The 19925-nt window shown below is 49.6% G+C and overlaps 8 protein-coding genes across 8 annotated transcripts; 4 read left to right on the forward strand and 4 right to left on the reverse strand.

Moving 5' to 3' along the window:
- The first annotated feature begins 110 nt into the window (after positions 1–110).
- L228DRAFT_245487 (NTF2-like protein) lies at positions 111–1977 on the forward strand. Its single transcript, XM_018332171.1, has 3 exons — positions 111–382; positions 569–907; positions 1087–1977. Exons 1-3 carry the CDS (start codon positions 127–129, stop codon positions 1869–1871), a joined length of 1380 nt encoding a protein of 459 aa, XP_018190087.1. The 5' UTR covers positions 111–126; the 3' UTR covers positions 1872–1977.
- On the reverse strand, positions 1904–3581 carry L228DRAFT_281597 (arginine N-methyltransferase 2). Its single transcript, XM_018335904.1, has 2 exons — positions 2338–3581; positions 1904–2235 (listed from the first exon to the last, which is right to left on the reverse strand). Exons 1-2 carry the CDS (start codon positions 3499–3501, stop codon positions 2080–2082), a joined length of 1320 nt encoding a protein of 439 aa, XP_018190088.1. The 5' UTR covers positions 3502–3581; the 3' UTR covers positions 1904–2079.
- A 272-nt stretch (positions 3582–3853) lies between these two features.
- On the forward strand, positions 3854–6032 carry L228DRAFT_245489 (ras-domain-containing protein). The gene is made up of 6 exons (XM_018332172.1): positions 3854–4119; positions 4290–4338; positions 4394–4410; positions 4593–4979; positions 5058–5486; positions 5553–6032. The coding sequence occupies exons 1-6, from the start codon at positions 4068–4070 to the stop codon at positions 5741–5743; spliced, it is 1125 nt and encodes a 374-aa protein (XP_018190089.1). The 5' UTR covers positions 3854–4067; the 3' UTR covers positions 5744–6032.
- Positions 6033–7903: 1871 nt separating this feature from the next.
- Positions 7904–9957, reverse strand: L228DRAFT_252724 (phosphoglycerate mutase, 2,3-bisphosphoglycerate-independent; the record flags this gene model as incomplete). Its single annotated transcript, XM_018333710.1, has 6 exons — positions 7904–8114; positions 8188–8770; positions 8829–9201; positions 9281–9412; positions 9477–9709; positions 9927–9957. The coding sequence occupies 6 exons, from the start codon at positions 9955–9957 to the stop codon at positions 7904–7906; spliced, it is 1563 nt and encodes a 520-aa protein (XP_018190090.1).
- Positions 9958–10701: 744 nt separating this feature from the next.
- On the forward strand, positions 10702–11489 carry L228DRAFT_98734 (hypothetical protein). Its single transcript, XM_018337037.1, has one exon. It carries the CDS (start codon positions 10988–10990, stop codon positions 11360–11362), a length of 375 nt encoding a protein of 124 aa, XP_018190091.1. The 5' UTR covers positions 10702–10987; the 3' UTR covers positions 11363–11489.
- A 627-nt stretch (positions 11490–12116) lies between these two features.
- Positions 12117–14088, reverse strand: L228DRAFT_245494 (cytosolic serine hydroxymethyltransferase). Its single transcript, XM_018332173.1, has 4 exons — positions 13810–14088; positions 13694–13744; positions 13257–13621; positions 12117–13187 (listed from the first exon to the last, which is right to left on the reverse strand). The coding sequence occupies exons 1-4, from the start codon at positions 13849–13851 to the stop codon at positions 12212–12214; spliced, it is 1434 nt and encodes a 477-aa protein (XP_018190092.1). The 5' UTR covers positions 13852–14088; the 3' UTR covers positions 12117–12211.
- A 348-nt stretch (positions 14089–14436) lies between these two features.
- On the reverse strand, positions 14437–16042 carry L228DRAFT_245495 (hypothetical protein). The gene is made up of 3 exons (XM_018332174.1): positions 15779–16042; positions 15405–15721; positions 14437–15335 (listed from the first exon to the last, which is right to left on the reverse strand). The coding sequence occupies exons 1-3, from the start codon at positions 16033–16035 to the stop codon at positions 14758–14760; spliced, it is 1152 nt and encodes a 383-aa protein (XP_018190093.1). The 5' UTR covers positions 16036–16042; the 3' UTR covers positions 14437–14757.
- Positions 16043–16214: 172 nt separating this feature from the next.
- Positions 16215–19289, forward strand: L228DRAFT_259744 (hypothetical protein). The gene is made up of 3 exons (XM_018334190.1): positions 16215–16248; positions 16304–17232; positions 17312–19289. The coding sequence occupies exons 1-3, from the start codon at positions 16245–16247 to the stop codon at positions 19133–19135; spliced, it is 2757 nt and encodes a 918-aa protein (XP_018190094.1). The 5' UTR covers positions 16215–16244; the 3' UTR covers positions 19136–19289.
- The last annotated feature ends 636 nt before the right edge of the window (positions 19290–19925 follow it).

Consider the following 19925-nt stretch of genomic DNA (forward strand, 5'->3'; position numbering starts at 1 on the left):
ACCATTTGTTGAAAGCTTATCGATAAACAACAAGATTTGGGCCAATCAATTGTCCCGCCTCTCCCAACTCCACATGCTCCAACCTCCACTTCCCAGTCTCCAGCCCGGGCGAATCAAACAGGTTCTATGGCGCAGTCCACAACTCTTCCTGTCCGACCAGCTGCCATTTCAGGATTCCTCAGTTTCAACAAGATGCCCCCGAAGCTTGTAATTGCCGCCGATGCTACCGAGGAGGACTTTGACCAGACGTTGATGGACCACCTCGAGGAAGAGGGCTATGACGTCATATATCTACCGTACGAGGGCGGAGGGAAAGAGTATGCCAATGAGTTGAAGGCTCTGGGAGACGATTTGGAGTTGGGAGAGACCTATTCATTAGTCGGTAATGCTCCTTCTTGACTCTGACAATTCTTTTCTCCTTTTTTGCTTTTTTTTTACTTCCATCCATTTTTACGTTGTTTTGCTGCGGTTGCTAAATAATGTGCTGGACCGTCATACAAATCGCAAAATAAAGAACAAAAAGATGCACGCTGCTAACAGCGAAAATGTATACGATGGCTACAATTAGTATTTGGAGTAGCCGCTGCAGATGCATTACAAGTACACCTCAAGCCCATGCCAAAGCTAAACTCCCTGATTGCGTATTATCCGCCGGTTCTCCCGCCCAAAAATGCCAACTATCCGCCCAGTCTCCCTGTGCTCATCCATCTTACCAATCCGCACCCGCCTGTGACCAATTGCAAATCCTACACGTATTATCATGTGCAGAATGGGTTTGCAGAACATAACAAGCCTCAATTCGACGCTGTTTCGGCAAGTCTGGCATGGAGTAGGACTCTGGGTCAAATCCGGAAAGGATTCAAGATTGAGGTTGATCTCGAGCGTGTCTGGGAAGGCCACCTAAACAGTAAGTTTCCCTCTTGCCCTTGAATATTTGGATTTGACTCCCTTTGTTATCTTTGATCTCTTGAGGGGCCCTTCTTTCTTTGGAGTTTCTTTTGCCTTCATGAAGTCTTGTTCCTTGAACATGTCCAATTTACTCAGCTCTGCAATTCATATTTCTCTAATTTTCCGGGCACATTGTAGATGAATTCCGCCAAAAGGATGCCTCATCTACCGTAGCTGCTATGGTTCCTGACGCATACGTTAACCACGTTCCCACCATGACCGGCGGGATCGGGACCGACGACTTATTGCGCTTTTACCGGGATTTCTTCGTGCAGGATAATCCACCATCGCTCAAGTTCCGTCTCGTCTCGCGCACCACGGGCGTCGATAGAATAGTCGACGAAATGGTCCTCTTATTCGATCATACAGAAGAAATGCCCTGGATGCTGCCCGAAGTACCGCCCACGAATAAACATGTTGAGATTGCGATCGTCAGTATTGTGTGTATTCGTGGCGGGAAGCTATATCATGAGCATGTATATTGGGATCAAGCCAGTGTGTTATTACAGATTGGATTGCTGGATCCGAATCTAGGAAAGGGCGGAGTAGAGCGCCTGCCTGTCACGGGAGCGGAGTCGGCTAAAAAGGTTCTGGATGCGCACAGTTACGAGAGCAACGATTTGCTGGAAGACTGGTGGACCGACGAAGAGGATGAAAGTGAAGATGAAAGTGAAGAAGAAGAGGATGAGGAGGACGAGGATGAGGATGAGAAAGAGGATGGGGAAGAGGACGAGGATGAGGATGATAAAGACGAAGAGGATGAGGAAGAAAAGGAGGAAGATGAGGAAGATGAAAATGGAGATGAAGGGAGAAAAGAGGAGGGCAAGCAGTTGCAGGATAAGGGTAAGGTGAAGGCGCAGGCGCAAGACCAGGACCAGGCGCGGCCAAACAAGGAACAGCAAAAGCAGAAGGCAAATCAATAACCCAAAATATATAGAAAGCGTTTTATATTTTTCCTGCTCGTTTCCTTGCGCTGGATATCCCCATTCGGTTTTGCAGACGTACTTTAAATAGTTTTTTATCTGAGCCAAAATTTCCCCAAGTTTGCTTCTTCGAATATAGCTTTTCTCTGTCCCCCTCATCTTTCTGGGGGTTGCTAATATCGCAGTTAAAAAAGAGACAAATGAATGTCTATCCCATAAATTTACAAATAGGCAGCCGGTATGTCTTCAGCGCCCAATACCGTCTCCGAACACCATCCCACTCGCCAGCTTGGTCAAGATCCGGCACAGCCAGATCTTCCCATTCCGTATCGAAGCCTGCTTCGAAAATGTCCATCTCAACGACCTAGAGAATGAACCTTATATTAATGTCAAACCACCCAAATCATGTAGCTCAAGGAAGGGAAAAAAAAGGTGGGTGAGAAAGGAAAGACAAAGAATGACGTACCTTTGTATAAACATCATAGCAAACCTGCCTATCCGCACCAAGGCCATTGAAAAAGCTCCAGCGGCCACCACTTCCATCCACGCCGCCTTGTGGGTCCAGGACACCAATAACATATTCCGTAAAGAATTCCCTGAGCGCCTTGTAATCCTCGGCAAATGTGTCAAAGTAAATTGCATCCAGCATGACGCCCTCCTCAATCATTTTCGGGAGTATATCCTGCCATTTGCCTTCGTGTATCGTGACTCCTGGCTTCTCGTACCATCCCTCCTTGCGCAATTTTTCGAGCACAGCCGGGTGCGCCTCAATAATGTGATGCTCTGATGGTTTGTGGGATTGGAAGAGTTCGTCAATGATACCCATTCCGTGGCCGACGTTGAGCACGCGCAGGCCAGGACCGGGGAGTAAGAGTTCGGCAGATCGTTTCATAATGTCCGTTTCCCAGGACATCATGACGCCATTCTTGTCCTCGTCCAGGATCCGGTCGGAGGTGAATGAGAGGTTGGATTGCAGATATGCTTCGCTGTTGAGGTCTACTGTAGCCTCGGATGATTCAGCTGCAGGAGCAGCTTGTGTAGTTTCTTGCTCCGGAGTTTTGGACTCTGTAGCGTCGTTCTCGCCCTTGGTCTCGTCATCCTGGTGCTCTACATCTTCCTCCTCCTCCTCCTCTTCTTCTTCCTCGTCTTCATCGCCAAGTTCTTCGTAATCGTCCAGCCTGTTGAGCAGTAACTCTGCTCGTACACCGGCATCAACAATCATCTCGTACATGTCTTTGAGCCCTAGTCGAAGCGCAAGACATCCCGGTGTCTCATTGTTATTGTCAAGGTCATTCCAGATAGCACCATTTTGTAACAACAAGCGAATGGTCTTTTGGGCTTTTTCCAATTCAGTTTCTTCCTCTCCTTGTGGCTCTGGCTCGTTCTTCTTCGGCTCGGTTTTTGACTCTTCTTCGCCTGCTGCCAAATTTTCCGGCGCGCATGCTGCAATCGCGCAGTGCAGAGGCGTAGCGCCTGTCTCGGGATCCTGGACGTTTGCTGAACCGTGTCGGAGAAGAGTTCGTAATGTCTCGCGATCGTGATGCGCTGCTGCCAATAGAATCATTTGCACCGCCATTTCGGGGTCGGGCTGCTCCGTTGTCATGGGAGGGTTTGCAGTGGCTGGCGCCATGGTGAGGGATAAGCTGCGATAAATTAAATGGTCTATCAATAAGATTCTCAAGCACTGTATGATTGTGGGACAAGAGACCGTAATGTGGTTTTTTCTGTTGCCAAAATAATTAAATTTGGTGTTTCTACGGCCCAAAGGCGGAAGATTGTGGCAGAAAAAGTTCCGATCAACTCCGCCCCGGGGACAAACCAATCAACATCCCGTGTCATTCATTACAATCAGTGCAGAAAACTTATCGTTGCGTTCTGAATTTCTTTGTTCTTGTATATTCTTGTCTTATTTTTTTGCATATATCTAGCAGAATTCATTCTTTGCATATAATGTTCTATTAAAGAACCGCGGGAGCGGGTACATAATGCCAGATGATATTCACCCTCCTTTTGCGTGTTTATATCGCGTTCTAGATTGAGCCTCAGATCATTCACTGCTCTCATTTTTAGCGTCAAAACAAACAAGTCCTGATCTCATCCTGAATTTTTCTTCACTCTTTCATCTACAATCTCTTGTGTCTCTCTCTTATTCTCTCAAGTGTCACTCCTTTGACCACCTTCACGCTCTTTACCCAAATGGATGCTGCTGAGAGCATCTCCATCACTGTCTGTGGTGACGGTGGATGCGGTATGATTTTTCTACGTTCCTGACCTCTCACGTTAATTGTTTCTCAAGTGCCCTGTCTGTGTGGTTTGATGGAGTTTCTCTGACTTTGCAAACTTGTCCCATTCAATTCCGCCCCGTCATTGTTTGTTGAGCAACATCATGCAATCTGACACATGCTAATGCTGCAAAAGGAAAATCCTCCATCACGCTCCGCCTTGTCCGCCGGGCTTGGACTCAAGAGTAGGCATTCACAGTTTTCTTCTCATTGATCTCACTCAAGCTAATCATCTCACAGATATGACCCCACTATTGGTAGGTTGCATGGCCTTCCAGCTACTCGTAGTCTTGCTTCATTCACCCTGGAACCAAAGAAATCCCTCCTTGTTCAATACTTCTCTTACAAGCAAAGGATTGACCCTCGTTCCGTCTTTGTTTTTCCTTTTGTCCATGCTGTCTGCTTTATTCACTTGACTGATTCTTCGCTTCCAATCAAGAGGACTCATACTCAGTGACTCGCACCATTGACAACCGTACCATTTTGCTGTCTATTACCGACACCGCCGGACAGGAAGAATACCGTGGGCTCTGGACCTCTTCCAGTCTTCAGTCCTCTGACGCCTTTCTTCTTGTATACGACATTACCAACGAACAATCTCTTGAAGCTCTTGATGAGTTTATTCCCCTCGTCGATATTGAGGCGGATCACCGGGACTCTACCGGCGGGGTTCCCCCAGTCAAGCTTATTGTTGGAAATAAGTGCGACCTCGAAACGCAACGCCGTGTCGGCGCGGAGTCTGCTCAGCATTGGGCCCGTGAGCACGGATGCGACTTTATGGAAACCAGTGCGCGAGACATGATTAACATCGAAGAGGCTTTTGCCCGTACGTTGTCTAAAACCCTCCCTCCATTAGGCCTTCTCCCCTCTATTGCTTCACAATTGAAACTAACAAATACGGCAGATATTATCCGCGCGGTGATGCAAGCCCGCAGAGACCCTCAGGGCTATGCGCGCAATCACATCAATATTTACAGTCCAGTGCGGCCGGCAGACAGTGAACCTTTTGCCTCTTCCTCCTCGTCGCAGCCTGGACCCAGCACCAATAATGCCAATGCCTCGTCGCTCAGACAGAAGCTCAAGGCCAAAGCCAACACCGGCAAGAAACTCTTTCGGTCACCTCGGGTTCCTCCCTCCCAGGAATACTTGCAAGAGCGATATATGGCCGATCAACAGGCTCAGCAAGATGCACATGACCAGGAGCAAGTCTACGGTCGTTCCCAGGATGATCATGCTTCTCAGCAGCATTTGCAAGATCGCTATCCTGAGCAGTACGCCCGGGAGCATAATCAGCACCCTCAACATTCTCAGCATGACGATGAAGGTCAAGCAGGTATGCAATATCAATCCCTCTCGCAATACCTTCATTCGCAACAACAATCGTACCAACACTCTGCAGGCACTGAAACCGGCACCGGCCCTCCCGGCCCTAGAAATGCCGCTGGCAGCACCTCTTCCGCCGGCTATGGCAGCGGCTATGGTACCGGCTCGGGCACTGGCTACCTCTCGCGGGATTATTTCGAGCGCAGGGAAGCCGAAGAGGCCAAACGCGCCAAACGCTCCTTTTGGAAGCGGCTCAAGTGCTGGTAGATTGGCAACTTGTCTCGTGTCTTGTCTATTTGTCTCTTCATCTTTTCGTCTTCGTCCCTTTGTCCCTTGTCCGTTTGTCCGCTTGATCTCATTCCATTAATCAGTCCATTTCATTCAGTACTTTTCTTCTCTTCTTCTTCACCTTTCTTTTTCGTCTGTTGTCTTTTACTCCTCTTCTTTCCTTTTACTTGCCTTTCCCCACTTCCCTTCCCTTTCGTGTCTCTACTCTCTCTACCTTCTTTTCCTTTTCCTTTTCCTTTCCTCTAATCTCCACCTACTGTCCAAAGCTAATTTCCTATTCTCATCTCTGTTTCCTCCTTTTCTGCATTTCTTTAGTCGTCTCGTCTTCTCTACATAATCAAGCTGCGTCTTTTTTTCCCGTCTCTATCTTGCAGAGTTTCATCTCTTTTTTCTTTTCTTTTCTTGTCTTTTCTTTTCTGTTTTTTGGTCCCTCTCTAATATCCCCTCTTAACCTTTTCTCTTTTCCTCTTTTTCTTTTTTAACTCTTCGCACAGACTACAAACTAATCTTATACCCTTAATCATACGCTTAGCCTGACAACTATTCCTCCATCACAGCGTTTTTAGCCTTTTTCCCTTTTTCCTTTTCTTTCCTTTCCTTTCTTGATTTTTCCTTATTTTATCCTTTTTTTCTTTTTTCTTCTTTCCTTACCTCAACCTCTTTGTTTTACTCTTCAGTCATATATTCTTTTATCATACATAACACCTACATAAAAAATGCCTCTCTTCCTAAATACTACTTTGTCCACTTTACACCTCCAGAAAAAATGTAAAAACGTTTCTCTTTGCAAAAACCTCTACCTTTTTTTATACTTCTTTCTGTACGTACGGGTTGATATTAAATACATACGCATCAGCGCGCGCTATTATTGTGCTTTATGCTCTATAGTCTGATACAATGAGTAAATAGTCTTGTTATTCCAGTGTTAATCCAATACAATCCAATGCAATCCAATACAATCTAGTACAGTACAGTATGGTACGCTATTTTGTTGTTCAGTCATTACACCGTGCTATGCATGCATGCATGAGTGTATTTCTTTGTGTATGTGAATATGTGAGGCAGAGCGAGGAACATACACACACACACACAGAGAGAGAGAGAGAGAGAGAGGCCGGACCCAGCACTACCACGGTATCGTAAGAGTGTATTCAATCCAATATACTCTTTTGTCATTGTGTAAGACACTTCGTAACTTCCCTTATATTAATGCTCCGCCCCGAGGCCTTAGCTAAGGTAGGTAGGGATTATGTGCAGCCATGGCACGGCATAACCCGCGTTGTATAGCATGAAGCAGGAAATAATCTAGCCTGGACAGACCACATTGCAAATATCATCCACCATTATTGAGTCACTCGGCTTTCACTTTGAAGACAAAATGTACAGAGCACTAGCCAGGAACAAGAACATGTAAAAAGAAACAATCTATTATTTTATTTTCTTCACGCTTCTTTATCTTCTTCTTGCTCTTGTTTAAAAGGTTCTTCTCTTCATCACAGTATGCTCATCATCATCCGCCCATCCGCAACACCATCTCCTCAACTCCGACGCTTCACAGCCGACAACACCACCCCATAACATACCGCACACCATGCAAACCCAACCCCAATCTCTTTTTTAATCCCCTCTCTTCGTTCATCACCAAGAGGCCAGGGGAGCAAATCGATATAAAAAAAGGACACCTGATACGGCCACGTCTATCGGCAATCCGTTGATTCAAGCCCTCTATTCCAATCCAAATTCAAGATACCAAAAGCCCGTCTTTTCTTCTCCCAGGAATTGAGTCTGAGTCAAGTCCCAAGGATTCAAGGATTCGACAAAACAATATTCGCCTGATCCGATCTACTAGAGGACGACTGCAAGACTCTTCTTTGGAATAGAAAAAGAAAAAAGCAAATCCAAGCAAGGTACAATCTTTTTCTTGGAGAAACGAAGACGAATCAAAAACGTGTGCAAAAAAAGCACATGCCGCAAAATCGTCTAGCCATCAAGGTTTGAGGAGAGGAAGAGAAATAAGAATATACGAGAAGTGTAGAGTAACAAATGATCAGGTAGGGGGGGAAAAAAAGGGAAAAATTTCAATTCATATAGGTATCATCATCATCGTCATGACACAGGTTAGATGGAGAATCTAGTGGTCTAAGACTTGACCAGCAGGCTCTTGCCAGTCATCTCCTTGGGCTGCTCAAGACCCATGGCAGCAAGGAGAGTCGGAGCAACGTCACCAAGGACACCGTCGGACTTCTTCAGCGACCAGCCGGCGGGAGCGTTGGCCATGACCAAGGGAACCTTGTTGGTGGTGTGCGAGGTCTTGGGCTTGCCAATGTCGTTGATCATTTCCTCGGCGTTACTAAGAGTCTGTCAGAAACACCATTCGAGAGTAAAAGGGGAGGGGAAAAAAAAAAAAAAAAGGAAGAACTCACCCATGGTCGGCAGTGATGAAGAGAACGTAGCCCTCCTTCTTGCACTGCTCGTAAATCTCGCCAATGGCCTTGTCGGTAGCGGTGACACCCTTGATGGCGGCCTCGTAGACACCAGTGTGGCCAACCATGTCGGGAGGAGCAAAGTTGTTCATGATGAACTCCCACTTGTGCTCGGCCATGCGCTCGCAGACCTTCTCGCCGACACCGGCAGCGCTCATCTTGGGGTCGAGATCGTAGGTGGCAACCCTGGGCGAGGGGATCATGTCACGGTCCTCACCAGGGAACTGCTTCTCAACACCACCGTTGAAGAAGAAGGTAACGTGAGCGTACTTCTCCGTCTCGGCAACGTGGCACTGCTTGACGTCCTGCTTGCCGAGCCACTCAGCGAGCACGTTGCCCATGGCCTGCGGCTCAAAAGCAACGGGGTAGGGGTAGTCGCCCTTGTAGCGGGTCATGGTGGTGAGCTGGACATTCTTGGGGTAGGGGAAGTCAGGCTTGGGGGAGGTGTCGAAACCACCAAGGAGCTGAGTGACCTCACGGACACGGTCAGAACGGTAGTTGAAGAAGAAGAGTGTGTCGTCGTCTGTTGGGAAATGCCTTTAGTACACTCATTCGGCGCAAATGGAAGCAATCAAACATACCCTGAACGCGGCGCTCCTTGCCGCCGACAATGATGGGCTTCAAGAACTCGTCGTTCTCGCCCTTGGCGTAGCGCTCCTCGATGGTGGCAACGGGGTCGGAGCTCTCCTCACCCTCGCCGGAGACGATACCCTTCAGACCGAACTCAACACGGTCCCAGCGCTTGTCACGGTCCATAATGTAGTAACGGCCAACAACAGTAGCAATCTCTCCAATGCCGATCTCCTTGGTCGCGTCCAAGAGCTGCTGCATGTAGCCGGCGGCGGACTTGGGGTCGGTGTCACGGCCATCACCGAAGAAGTGGATGAAGACCTTGGGGACGCCAATCTCCTTGGCGACCTTGAGGAGACCGATGAGGTGCTTAATGTGGGCGTGCTGTAATTTCATAAAGGTCAGTCACCCAAATTAATTCATCATGATATGCCCAATCCAAGGGACAAGGAAAAAAACTTACGACACCACCGTCGGACACGAGACCGAGCAGGTGCAGACGGCCGTTGCCGTTCTTGGCGCGAGTAAAGGACTCAACGATCTTGTCGACCTTGTTGAGCTCACCCTTCTTGAGGGTCTGGTCGATTCTGACAACCTGTAGGGAAACAGCCTCGTCAATTCCTGCGTACCTCGTGGGAGCTGATTTTGTTGCGACTTACATCCTGCCAGACGACACGGCCAGCACCGATGTTCAAGTGACCGACCTCACTGTTGCCCATCAGACCCTCCGGGAGACCGACAGCGAGCGACGAAGCCTCGAGCTCGGTGTAGCCCTGGGCAGTCTTGGAATCGGCAGCCTTGAAGCCATCCATGTAGGGGGTCTCAGCCGCGGCAATGGCATCGCCCTCCTTGGGGGACTTCTCGCTGGGAAGACCCCAACCGTCAATGACGACTTAATGGTGAAAACACGTTAGCTGGTGTATTCTTCGAGCTCAAACGCAATTCAATTGACGCAAAATTATTATCAATTCATTCCAAGTGCCATTCAGATACATCTACAGTCGATTGACTGAGTCATTGCTGGCATCTAAGCTGGAAATGAAGCTTGGCGGGGTAGCCCGGTCGTCGCCGGAGATCGCAAATAACGAGGGAAATGAGTAGGGACCTACTGAGAACGGCCTTTTGATCAACCTGAACCATCTTGAGGAACAAGCAATCTCAGGAAATCTAGAAATGAGTAAAGATTGAACAATGGGTATGATGTTGAGGAAAGAAGAAGAAGAAGAAGAAGAAAGGCAGAAGGGGAGGAGGGGTGATGAGATATTTGTTGGAGGCTAGAAATGATAGTGGTCAGTGCCCGTATAGTATAGAGGTAAGTGGGGTGGTTTCGCAGTTTGGCTGATTTATTATTGTTGGTGGGGTCATTTTTCTCTCTTTCGGCGACAAGAAACACCGCATAACTCCAGGTACCTTAGCTTGCCTACCGTCAGGCACCTTAGCTAAAGTAGATACCGAAAGTCACTGCTGAGCTCACTCCTCCCAAAAGGAAAAAAAGTGGGAGAAAAAGTCTCTCTCTTTCTCTCTCCAACCGACGTCACCAACGGATGATCTGACCTTTCGTTCGTCCTGATAAAAAAAAAAGTCTCTTGATCTGTCCACCACTTGCCCCCGGAAACTAATTTGTCCAATGACAATCCTTCCCCTGACCGTATGATTGTCTAAACATGAGATCCGCCTTTGTTTCCACGGCTTCTGGCCATCCTCCATCCCCTGTCCCCTGTTCCTTCAGGCACCAGTCTGCGCCAGAGCAGTTACGCCTCGCGTCTATCGGACCCCAATCGACGGTTTGTTGCCTTTGACCGTGCCTCGGTGCTAGGCCAGTAATAACCTAACTCTTCTCGACATCAACGTCTTTTGTAGACCAAGCAATACCTTCAAATTCTCGTAGCTATCTCTGATCTAAATTGCAGAGCATCTCTGTAATTCTGTAGTTTCTTGTTCCGCTTGCCTTTGCATGTGTCGTGACTTCCCACCATAATCACTATTACATTCATCGCGGTTCGCCTACCGGAGTAGTTAGAGCTTTAAACGAAGCTGTGTCTATACACACAATACAGGCTTGCTCCTACGCACCCTCGCACGACAACAGTCCTCTCACCAGGCATATCAACAACTATCCTCATCCACCCTCTTCAATCTCTCACACTCCTATATCCTAATCCAATAAAAAATGGCAGCCCCTCCATCCTCATCCGCACCAACCTCCCCTTCCACTGCGCCATCCTCTCGTCTTCCTCCTCCGCAAACATTCGACATCCTCCCGCCTCTGCACGCACTTTTATCGCGTCTCGCTCCGCCTACCACCACTACCGCCGCCGCCGCGGCCGGCGAGTATGCAGACCAGCCGCCCCTCGAACCGCATCAGTTAGCGGCCGAAGCCTCAGCCATCAAGATCCGTATCCAAAAGGCGCGTGCTGCTGTGCAGTCGTTGCCTGATATGTCACGGTCCGTGGAGGAGCAGGAAGCGGAGATTAGACAGCTGGAGGAGCGAGTACGAAAGCAGAGAGAAGTACTTACTGGCCTGAAGGAAAAGGCAGCTTCTTGAGCAATGCCGGCCTGCTACTCGGAAGATTGGAGAAGGGGGCAGGCTATTTGACCGATTGGACAAAAAAAATAAGCATTGCGATACAGACGTGCGGGATTAATAGGTGGGCTATATCTGCGATTTCCCATGAAGCTCTCTGCTGAGACAACAGGCGCCCGTTGATGAGTAAGGTTGTCTCAAATTAGCTTAAAATCCATTTTACTAGCCTCGCTCTGAAGGCTGAGAGTGCGGGGAATTGAGAAAAGAGGGATAGACTCAGACCTTGTATTCCGGCCACGGCTCAAAGAGTCGCCTGCAGTCCAGGAGGTTATCAAAGGACGTGTTCAACATGGCGGTTCCGTCTGACGAGACGCCGGTATTCTCAGAATCGTGGGTCTCGGAAACAGACAACACATCCACGGTCTTACACCACCAGCACCGCGTTTCGCGCAGAATAAACTTGTGGTTGATTTTAGTCATGATTATCGTAAGGGAAAACCGGGAAGAGTGGAGTTAATTCTACATTCTACCCATCACAGATATGGGGTTTTCCCCAATCTTGAAGGGCACAGCATGGACATGGAAATTGCAAGAGTTAGATGCATGTAGATACCCCAGAGGGTTCCTCGTGCTTGTTGAATCTATATTCATACGTCTCCTAGAGACCAATCATCTATACAATATGCATGAAACCCATTAACGAAGAGAGGTATACAATCCCGATAAGACTTTTGTTGAACCAGTCCTTGGGTGCTCGTTGAGCCAACACCAGAATAAACAAAACCATTTGAAAAAAAAAAAAAGTTCAAAGAAAATAAGTTCGTGGATTCAAAGGAAACATCATCAAGATCCGTCGCTCATATAGTGCATTTAGCAGGCGGGGCCAATGGGCAGAGGGAAGGTGGAGGCCCATTGGGAGATCTCCTTGCGGAGAGCAAGGATCTCGGGAACCTGCTCGCTGGCGACCTTGGCCTTGAAGTCCTTGAGCTTGTTGGCCTCCTTGGGAAGCTTGCTCTGGACATCCTTGCAAATGGCAATGCACTGGTCAATGTACTGAGCGACCTTCTTGAAGTGCTCCTCGCCAAAGCCACGCGAAGTCATGGCGGGGGCACCGACACGGATACCGCAGGGGGTAAGGGCAGACTTGTCGCCAGGGATCGAGTTCTTGTTGCAGGCAATGTTGACCTGCTCAAGGACAGCCTCGACACGAGCACCGTCCAGGGCCTTGGAGCGGAGGTCGACAAGGACCATGTGGCAGTCGGTGCCATCGGCAACAAGCTTGTAGCCAAGGTTCTTGAACTCGCCCTCGAGGGCCTTGGCGTTCTTGATGACCTGCTGCTGGTACTCCTTGAACTCGGGGGTGTCAGCCTGCTTCAAGGCAACAGCAAGAGCAGTGATGGTGTGGTTGTGGGGACCACCCTGGTGACCAGGGAAGACGGAGAAGTTGATGGGACCCTCGAGGTCGTAGAGGACCTCCTTGCCAGTCTTGGCGTCAACGCTGCGGATACCCTTGCGGAAGAAGATCATGGCACCACGGGGACCACGGAGAGACTTGTGGGTGGTGGTGGTGACAATGTCGGCGTACTCGAAGGGGGAGGGGATGACACCGGCGGCAATGAGACCGGAGATGTGGGCCATGTCGACCATGAGGTAAGCGCCGCAGGCGTCAGCAATCTTGCGCATGCGGGCGTAGTCAATGTTGCGGCAGTAGGCGGAGGTACCGGCAACGAGGACCTTGGGTCTGTAGAGCAGGGCGTTGGACTCGAGGGCATCGTAGTCAATGATGCCAGTCTCGAGGTTGACGCGGTAGGGGAGGGTCTCGAAGTAGGTCGAGATGGCAGAGATCCTAGCGGACATTGTTAACTCAAGCTGCTCGACATGACTCAATTGGAGAAGAATAGGTGGGAAAACGCACTTCTTGGCAGGGGTCTGGTAGCCGTGGGACAAGTGACCACCGTGGGGAAGGTCAAGACCCATGAGACGCTCGTGGGGTCTCATGATGGCCTGGTAGACCTGAAGGTTGGCAGGGCTACCACTCAAGCACTGAACGTTGACGCCCCACTTCTGGGGGTCGCAACCGAAAACCTTGAGGGCACGAGCCTGGCAGGTCAACTCAATCTGGTCGATGAACTGGTTGCCACCGTAGTATCTGGCACCGGGGTAACCCTCAGAGTACTTGTTGGACATGGGAGTTCCCAAGGCATCGAAAACGGCACGAGAGGTGATGTTCTCGGAAGCAATGAGGAGAATAGACTCGCGCTGACGCTGGATCTCTTTTTGCTGTTGACATGAACGGGTCAGAATTGATTCATCTTCGTTTCATTCGTCAATTAGAAAGGTTCATTTATTTACCATGATGTCGGAGATCTCAGGGTCGAGCTCCTTCATGGTCTCCTCCATGAGCTGTTAATTGTGAGTCAGCCAAGCTTTCAAGCAAATGTTTTTGAGAGGGAGGGGCAATTCCATACCTTCTGGTGGCCCTGGGAGAGAGCATAGTCGTTGACGGACATTGTGAATAGAGTGATTATGAGGAAAACTCAAAAAAACTTCAAGTACAGAAAAGCTAGGGAAAAAGACAATGAGATGAGGAAGGGAGAAAGGAGTTGAAGAAGAGAAGCAGCAAGAGGAGGGGGTGGGTATGCAATTAGTATCTCCGGGCGAGAAAAACTTTCGAAGAGACAGCAGGCAGAGGGGCACCGAGTTCGGGTCTGTCCCACACAAATTACTGCGGCCGCTTTACTCCAATCGGTCTCGCCTCTCGCTCCATCCCCGCGCTACAACTTCTTTTTAAACCCTTTTAGGGACCCGAGTGATGGTCATTTGCTCTTCCGAAGCTTCCTGCAAATTATACCGAACTATGAGATTCCATCTGATATCCTCATTTGTCACTTGAACAGAATATCTTGACGTTAGGGCCTGCCAATGATACTTGCAAAATGTTCAATGCAAGATAAAATGACATGGTAGGGAAATCCATTGTGGGCACGGAGTGAAGTCGACATGCGCTTAGGTAAACGAGTTTCCCACCACCAAGGTTCCTCGCGGGTTGAAGATATAAGATTTGAATTTTAAAACAATTACAGTCACGCCTTTTACTTTGCTTGATCGAATATCCATTTTGCGGACTATCAAAATTAAAGGATCGAGTTGTAATGTTGCTTCATTTTACACGCGGCAACGGATGAGAAACCGCGCCGAAATCCTGTGTCCGGAAGACGAAATATATACAGCAAGGGAAAAGACATGCCCCACCTGACATGATTTCCAACTTCAATCTATTTCCCTAGTGAGATCCTTTTGAAATGCAAAACTGCAAGACCAAACGCTTGAACGCCATATGAGACGAGAAAAAGGCACGGAAGAAGAAAAACTTTTGCCCAACACGCCGTTCAATGGCGCAATATCTTTCAAGCCTTTCAATGCTTGGAACTCTTCTTCTCCTTTGATTTCGACTTTTCTTCACGCTTCTTCTCCTTGCGTTTCCGCTTGGCCCGCTCTTCGCTAGTTTCACGTCGTCGCTCATGCTCGTCGGCCTCAGTGTGCTCCTTTCGACCCCGTTCTTCCTTGCTCTCGCCCTCTGCTGAAGGTCGAATTTCTTTGTCTGACTTGTGCTTGTGCTTGTGTTTTTTTCTCCGCGCCTCCTCGTCCTGGTTGGATGCCGGAAGAACCTGCTCTTCTGACTCTTGAGTGCCATTGACCTCGTGGAGTTTTCGCTTTTCTTTCCGCGAGCTGTGATCGGCGCCGGTCGGCATTCTAAACTTTTGCACGGTTACGTCGTCCGCGTCGGCCATTTCAGTGTCCGAATCTGCGTTGGCTCTAGAGCCGATAGGGAAAAAGCGCATCTTCAGGTCTTCTGGTTGCTGGCGAACGGGCTTCTTCGCGGGCGCCGGGGGGATCTCGCTGGCCTTCTCGGGAGAATCCTCAACGGCATGAGGAAGGTTTGGTATCCGGACAAGTTGGTGGAGATGTAATGACTGCGCAACACCATCGCGGACTAGAAAAAAAAATCAATACATGCGATTTCCATATTGTAGACTATGATCAAACGAAGAAGACACCATACCTAACTGGTAACCGTTCCCGCTGCCGCTGGGTACAAGGAGTTTGGTGTTCGACTCCGCTGGGGTTTCATTTATTGAAAAGCCATATTCAGCGCCCTTGTGAGAGAGAACAGACTCTCCCTTCTGCACATTCTCTAGTGCGACTTCTTTGATAGAATCGATAGGTACGGAGGCGGGTGCAGTGATGTGCCAGATCTGCTTTCCAGCAAGATTGGAAGAAGAGAAAAGACGTGCAGCCTTTGAAGAAGGGATAGATGCAGTAGGAACAGCTTTGAACCCCTCAGGCGCAGTGAAAACCCTTGGTGGTTGTGCAGGTTTTCTAATAGTAATTGTGAGCGCATTGAAAATCATGCAGCACAACAAGCATATCACTCACACTACAGATGGGTGATTCTGGCCCTGGCTCCTCTGATTAGGACTCTCATCGCTGCTCTCAGATTCTGAGGCACTGCTTTCCGAGCCAGAAGAGGAGGCAGATTCGCTTTCACTGGCGCTCTCGCTCGTGGCATCGCTCTCTCCCTCACTCACGTCGACGACTTCTTTTTCGCTCCGTGTTGGCTTTTCCTGGGCCTTGACAGCCTCAGAAGCTTTTTGCTCCTTCTTTGAAGGCTTTGATGCTTTGCTCTGAGCCATTGCGATTTGAGAGCGCACAATAATAACAAAATGGACAACCGACGACACCAAAGTTTCTGAACTTTTGCACATCGGTTATTCTTTTCTCCGACATCCCTGCCGAACCAGGAGAAACACCGACCAACTGCGCATATGCGGCCAAACCCGGCAGAATCTGTGATTTTTCCTCACCGCGTTTCATGAGGATGACAACATTCGAGTAAATCAAGATGCGTAAGTTTACACTCTCTTCAGATTGCTCTTTTTGAATTTTCTAATACATTCATAGCTCCTCTTAGTGCTGCGGCGGCCATAAAGGCCCGCCAACAACAAAAGTTACAACAGCAGCAGCAGCAGCAGCAGCAGCAGCAGGAGCAACAACAAAAGCAGGATCCAGCCCCTTCCAATCCGACAACAAATCTGGACAATGTAGCAAACACTTCCGGCGGTTCCAGAAAGAAGAGAAAGAGAGACACGGCCTCGAAAGCGGAAAAGCAGCCAAAATCCACGATGCGGCAAGCTCTACGAAATTTCGAATATCCGCCAGCAGAGCCGTCCGACTGGAAACCGATCCTCGCACAACAATCGCAAGTCGTCGAAACACTTGCGCAGTTAAATGGCGGAAGTGGTACACTCGACGGGCACGTGAACATGTCTGCAAATGCAAATGCAATTGCAGCCAACCCACGACAGGGTTCGTCCGACTCTGACGACGTCGAAGACGGCGCGATCCGGCTCTGGGGGGATTCGGAAGATGAGAGTGTCATTGAATCGAGCTCTGAGAGCGAGGAGGACCGGAGGGACCAGATACCCATGTCGCGGGCGAAACTGCGCAACACTCCACTATCGACCGTGCAGCGCAAGAAAGAAAAGCTTCTTTCTGGAGAACAAACGGGCATCTTGGTTCAACTGCGCCCAGGAGACTTTTATACAGCAATTGGGCAATACGATCTGCGAGTGCGAAAAGGCTCAGTGCGGATCCTTGGAGCGGTGCTTACTCAGGGACCGGCTACATATCGAATCTATGCACCTTCGACACATTCTCTACCGCAGATTGAGTGCATGCGCACCGCGACCATAGCCGCTGAAGTCGAGCTATACCATTGCAAACATACAATGCGGTCCCTTGGAAAGTTATCGCCCAGATTCGGTCGAATATGGACAGATCAATCTACCACGCTGGCAGGGGCAACGATCGCAGCCTGCTCCTTTACACCCGTATGTGTCTGAGCGAGCCAATATCCATATCTCGAACATCACCCACGCACACACATAAAGCTAACTAATCTCCATGTAGCTCTACACCTCCGCAGATGATCCTCTAAAACGGCCTCTCGAGCCCCTCGTCCTCAGCCCGGAATGGGAATCAGCAGTGCCCAAACTCTGCGACTCGTCAGAACGTGCTCCCGTGCTTTTAGTCTGCGGGCCAAAATCCTCTGGCAAATCAACATTCAGCCGCATACTGACAAACTTCCTATTAACTGTCCGCGGAAAGGGAACATCATCCGCCACCGCAACAACCCCAGTAGGCAACGCACCAAACGGCCGACGACGAGAAGACGGAGTCGCCCTCCTCGATCTCGACCCCGGACAGCCCGAGTTCTCCCCGCCCGGCCACGTCTCCCTCGTTCACTTACGCTCGCCCAATTTCGGCCCACCATACACTCACCCCGTCGTGCCTTCTACCAGCGGCAGTCGCATCGTGCGCGCACATAGTCTGGCCGCCAACACGCCGAGCGAAAATCCAGCCCACTACATGGCGTGCGCCATGGATCTCATCAGCCACTACTACCGCCTCCGACAAACCCACCCCACCTGCCCGATTGTCATCAATTGCCCGGGCTGGATCCTCGGCCCCGGCGTAGACATCATGGTCGAATTCATCCAACGCTTCAACCCCACTGCCGTCGCATACATGAGCGATTCCGGCCTCGAAGACATCACGCAACTCCTCAAAGACGCTACTGGCCGCGCACCCTTCTATCGGCTCCCCTCGCAGCCCTCCCAGCTCATCGGCCGAACTCCCAAAGAGCTCCGCATGATGCAGACCCTTTCTTATTTCCACATGGACACGCCACGGCAGGATGGTTTGACTTCCCGATGGGACTCCACCCCCCTGACCAATATCCGCCCCTGGGTCGTCCAGTATCAGGGCCCCAACCCAGGAATCGCAGGCATATTAGTCCTCGGCGAAACCCAACCGCCTGAGCTTCTCTCAACCATCCTCGACGGCGCCCTCGCGTCTGTCGTCGTCCTCGAACACGATGATGCCTTGCCCGGCACGTCCTACCTGCGCCGCAAACCTAAAGGTTCCTATGGCGACCCTGACGCTTTTGACGAATACAGAGACGAAAAACCATCATCCAGGGAACCGGACGCCGAACCCGACCCCGAGTCCGAATCCGAATCCGAAATACAACGTTTCATATCCTCTACTCCCACATCCCGCCGAGATCATCCTCTAGTCTATCGCACCCAGGCAGAAAACTTACCGTACATCTCCAACGGCGCACACTGCGCGATCCCTCCCGACCCAGAAAAATCACATACCCTCGGCCTCGCACTCGTGCGCGGCATCGACGTCCAGAATGGCGCGCTTCATCTCCTCACGCCGATCACCCCCGAGGATATTGTTCGTCATACTCGGCCTGAGCCTGATGTCCATTCTGTTCATTTTTCTTCTCATTCATCTTCGTCATCTTCTTCATCTTCTTCATCTTCATCATCGACGCCGTTGGATAACAACGAGGACCATTCCATGGATGCAGATGCCGATGCCGACGAAAACACTCTTTCCCGCCAGCCCCCCGAAAAATCCCGCACCGCCCGCGCATCCCGCACGCGCAGCCGTTCCGCCTCCGCAAAAGAAATCATCCTCGTCCTAGGCCGCCTCGATACGCCCGACTGGGCGTACCAAGAGGACTACGCTGTCGCTGCGCATGCTGAAAAGAGTCGTGAGGCTGCTGCTGGTGGAGGAGGAGGAGGAGGTGACGGCGCAGTCGACGACTCCCTGCTCGACGCATATCATGGCCAAGTCCCCTGGATCCGAATCCTCAAGGGCAAAGAAGGGAAAGCGGCCGGTGATAAAGTCTGGCGAGTCACGCGACATTTGCGGACGTAGCCTTTAGCCTTTTACCATGTTGATCATGTTTACTTGCTTTATCTTCTTTTGCTTACCTAGGTAGGCGTAGAATAGCATAGCATAGCAACACTCTGAGCGTAGGCGAAATTAACTATTGACCAAGCATAGCATTGGCAAACGGGAACAACCATATGACGAGATATAAAAAAAACGTAATATTGATGATGATGATGATGATAATGATAAATGATTCTGATGATGATAGTAGTAATAATAACGACATCAATGCATGATGACGACAATGATACTAATGATAAAACACCTTATAAATCCTAATCCTAATCCTAGCACTAGGTGTGCTGAAAACAGCGAACAACCCTTGCTCCCAATTTCCCCAGCGATCTGGTTGTCCCCATAAAACACCAATTGATTTGCCTCCCTAGAGTCATTTATTTCCCGACCCGATCCCGTTCGTTCCGTATCCCGGTCCAATCCCAGCGAGTTGTAATAATAGAAAACAATGATAATAATAATAATAAGACACATCCAGACATCAAGGGGAATAGAACGAGAAAAAAGAAAGAAAGAAAAAAGTAAAAAGCGCCAGGACCCGAAATGGACAATAAAACAAAAAGAGAAAAGGGAGCTCAGCGCTCTCCATTAGAACATGTCAGACTGTACTTTAGTCTTCTTGATAATATCGCTCAGAACGCGGCAGAACGAAAACAGCAAGGCAAAATATTCGGCAGAAAGACAGATTAGAGAGGAGCTCAGTCAGTATAGCACAAAAGGTGCTAGTCATACAGGAAACAGGGATCCTGGGGGAAAA

This window comes from Xylona heveae, assembly GCF_001619985.1.
Source record: "Xylona heveae TC161 unplaced genomic scaffold L228scaffold_3, whole genome shotgun sequence".
NCBI classification, from domain to species: Eukaryota; Fungi; Ascomycota; class Xylonomycetes; order Xylonales; family Xylonaceae; genus Xylona; species Xylona heveae.

Excerpts from the sequence above, each read along its gene's own strand:
- L228DRAFT_281597 (XM_018335904.1), bottom strand. The coding sequence starts at position 3,501 with ATGGCGCCAGCCACTGCAAACCCTCCCATGACAACGGAGCAGCCCGAC. Across the intron at positions 2,236-2,337 it reads GCTATGATGTTTATACAAAG|GTCGTTGAGATGGACATTTT; the intron begins GTACGTCATTCT and ends TTCATTCTCTAG.
- L228DRAFT_245494 (XM_018332173.1), bottom strand. The coding sequence starts at position 13,851 with ATGTCCGTCAACGACTATGCTCTCTCCCAGGGCCACCAGAAG. Across the intron at positions 13,622-13,693 it reads CTGAGATCTCCGACATCATG|CAAAAAGAGATCCAGCGTCA; the intron begins GTAAATAAATGA and ends TCATGTCAACAG. Across the intron at positions 13,188-13,256 it reads TACCAGACCCCTGCCAAGAA|GATCTCTGCCATCTCGACCT; the intron begins GTGCGTTTTCCC and ends AATGTCCGCTAG.
- L228DRAFT_245489 (XM_018332172.1), top strand. The coding sequence starts at position 4,068 with ATGGATGCTGCTGAGAGCATCTCCATCACTGTCTGTGGTGACGGTGGA. Across the intron at positions 4,120-4,289 it reads CTGTGGTGACGGTGGATGCG|GAAAATCCTCCATCACGCTC; the intron begins GTATGATTTTTC and ends ATGCTGCAAAAG. Across the intron at positions 5,487-5,552 it reads TGACGATGAAGGTCAAGCAG|GCACTGAAACCGGCACCGGC; the intron begins GTATGCAATATC and ends AACACTCTGCAG.
- L228DRAFT_259744 (XM_018334190.1), top strand. Across the intron at positions 17,233-17,311 it reads CAGCCTGCTCCTTTACACCC|CTCTACACCTCCGCAGATGA; the intron begins GTATGTGTCTGA and ends ATCTCCATGTAG.
- L228DRAFT_245487 (XM_018332171.1), top strand. The coding sequence starts at position 127 with ATGGCGCAGTCCACAACTCTTCCTGTCCGACCAGCTGCCATTTCAGGA. Across the intron at positions 383-568 it reads AGAGACCTATTCATTAGTCG|TATTTGGAGTAGCCGCTGCA; the intron begins GTAATGCTCCTT and ends GGCTACAATTAG. Across the intron at positions 908-1,086 it reads CTGGGAAGGCCACCTAAACA|ATGAATTCCGCCAAAAGGAT; the intron begins GTAAGTTTCCCT and ends GGCACATTGTAG.
- L228DRAFT_245495 (XM_018332174.1), bottom strand. The coding sequence starts at position 16,035 with ATGGCTCAGAGCAAAGCATCAAAGCCTTCAAAGAAGGAGCAAAAAGCT. Across the intron at positions 15,722-15,778 it reads CAGAATCACCCATCTGTAGT|AAAACCTGCACAACCACCAA; the intron begins GTGAGTGATATG and ends AATTACTATTAG. Across the intron at positions 15,336-15,404 it reads CGGGAACGGTTACCAGTTAG|TCCGCGATGGTGTTGCGCAG; the intron begins GTATGGTGTCTT and ends TTTTTTTTCTAG.
- L228DRAFT_98734 (XM_018337037.1), top strand. The coding sequence starts at position 10,988 with ATGGCAGCCCCTCCATCCTCATCCGCACCAACCTCCCCTTCCACTGCG.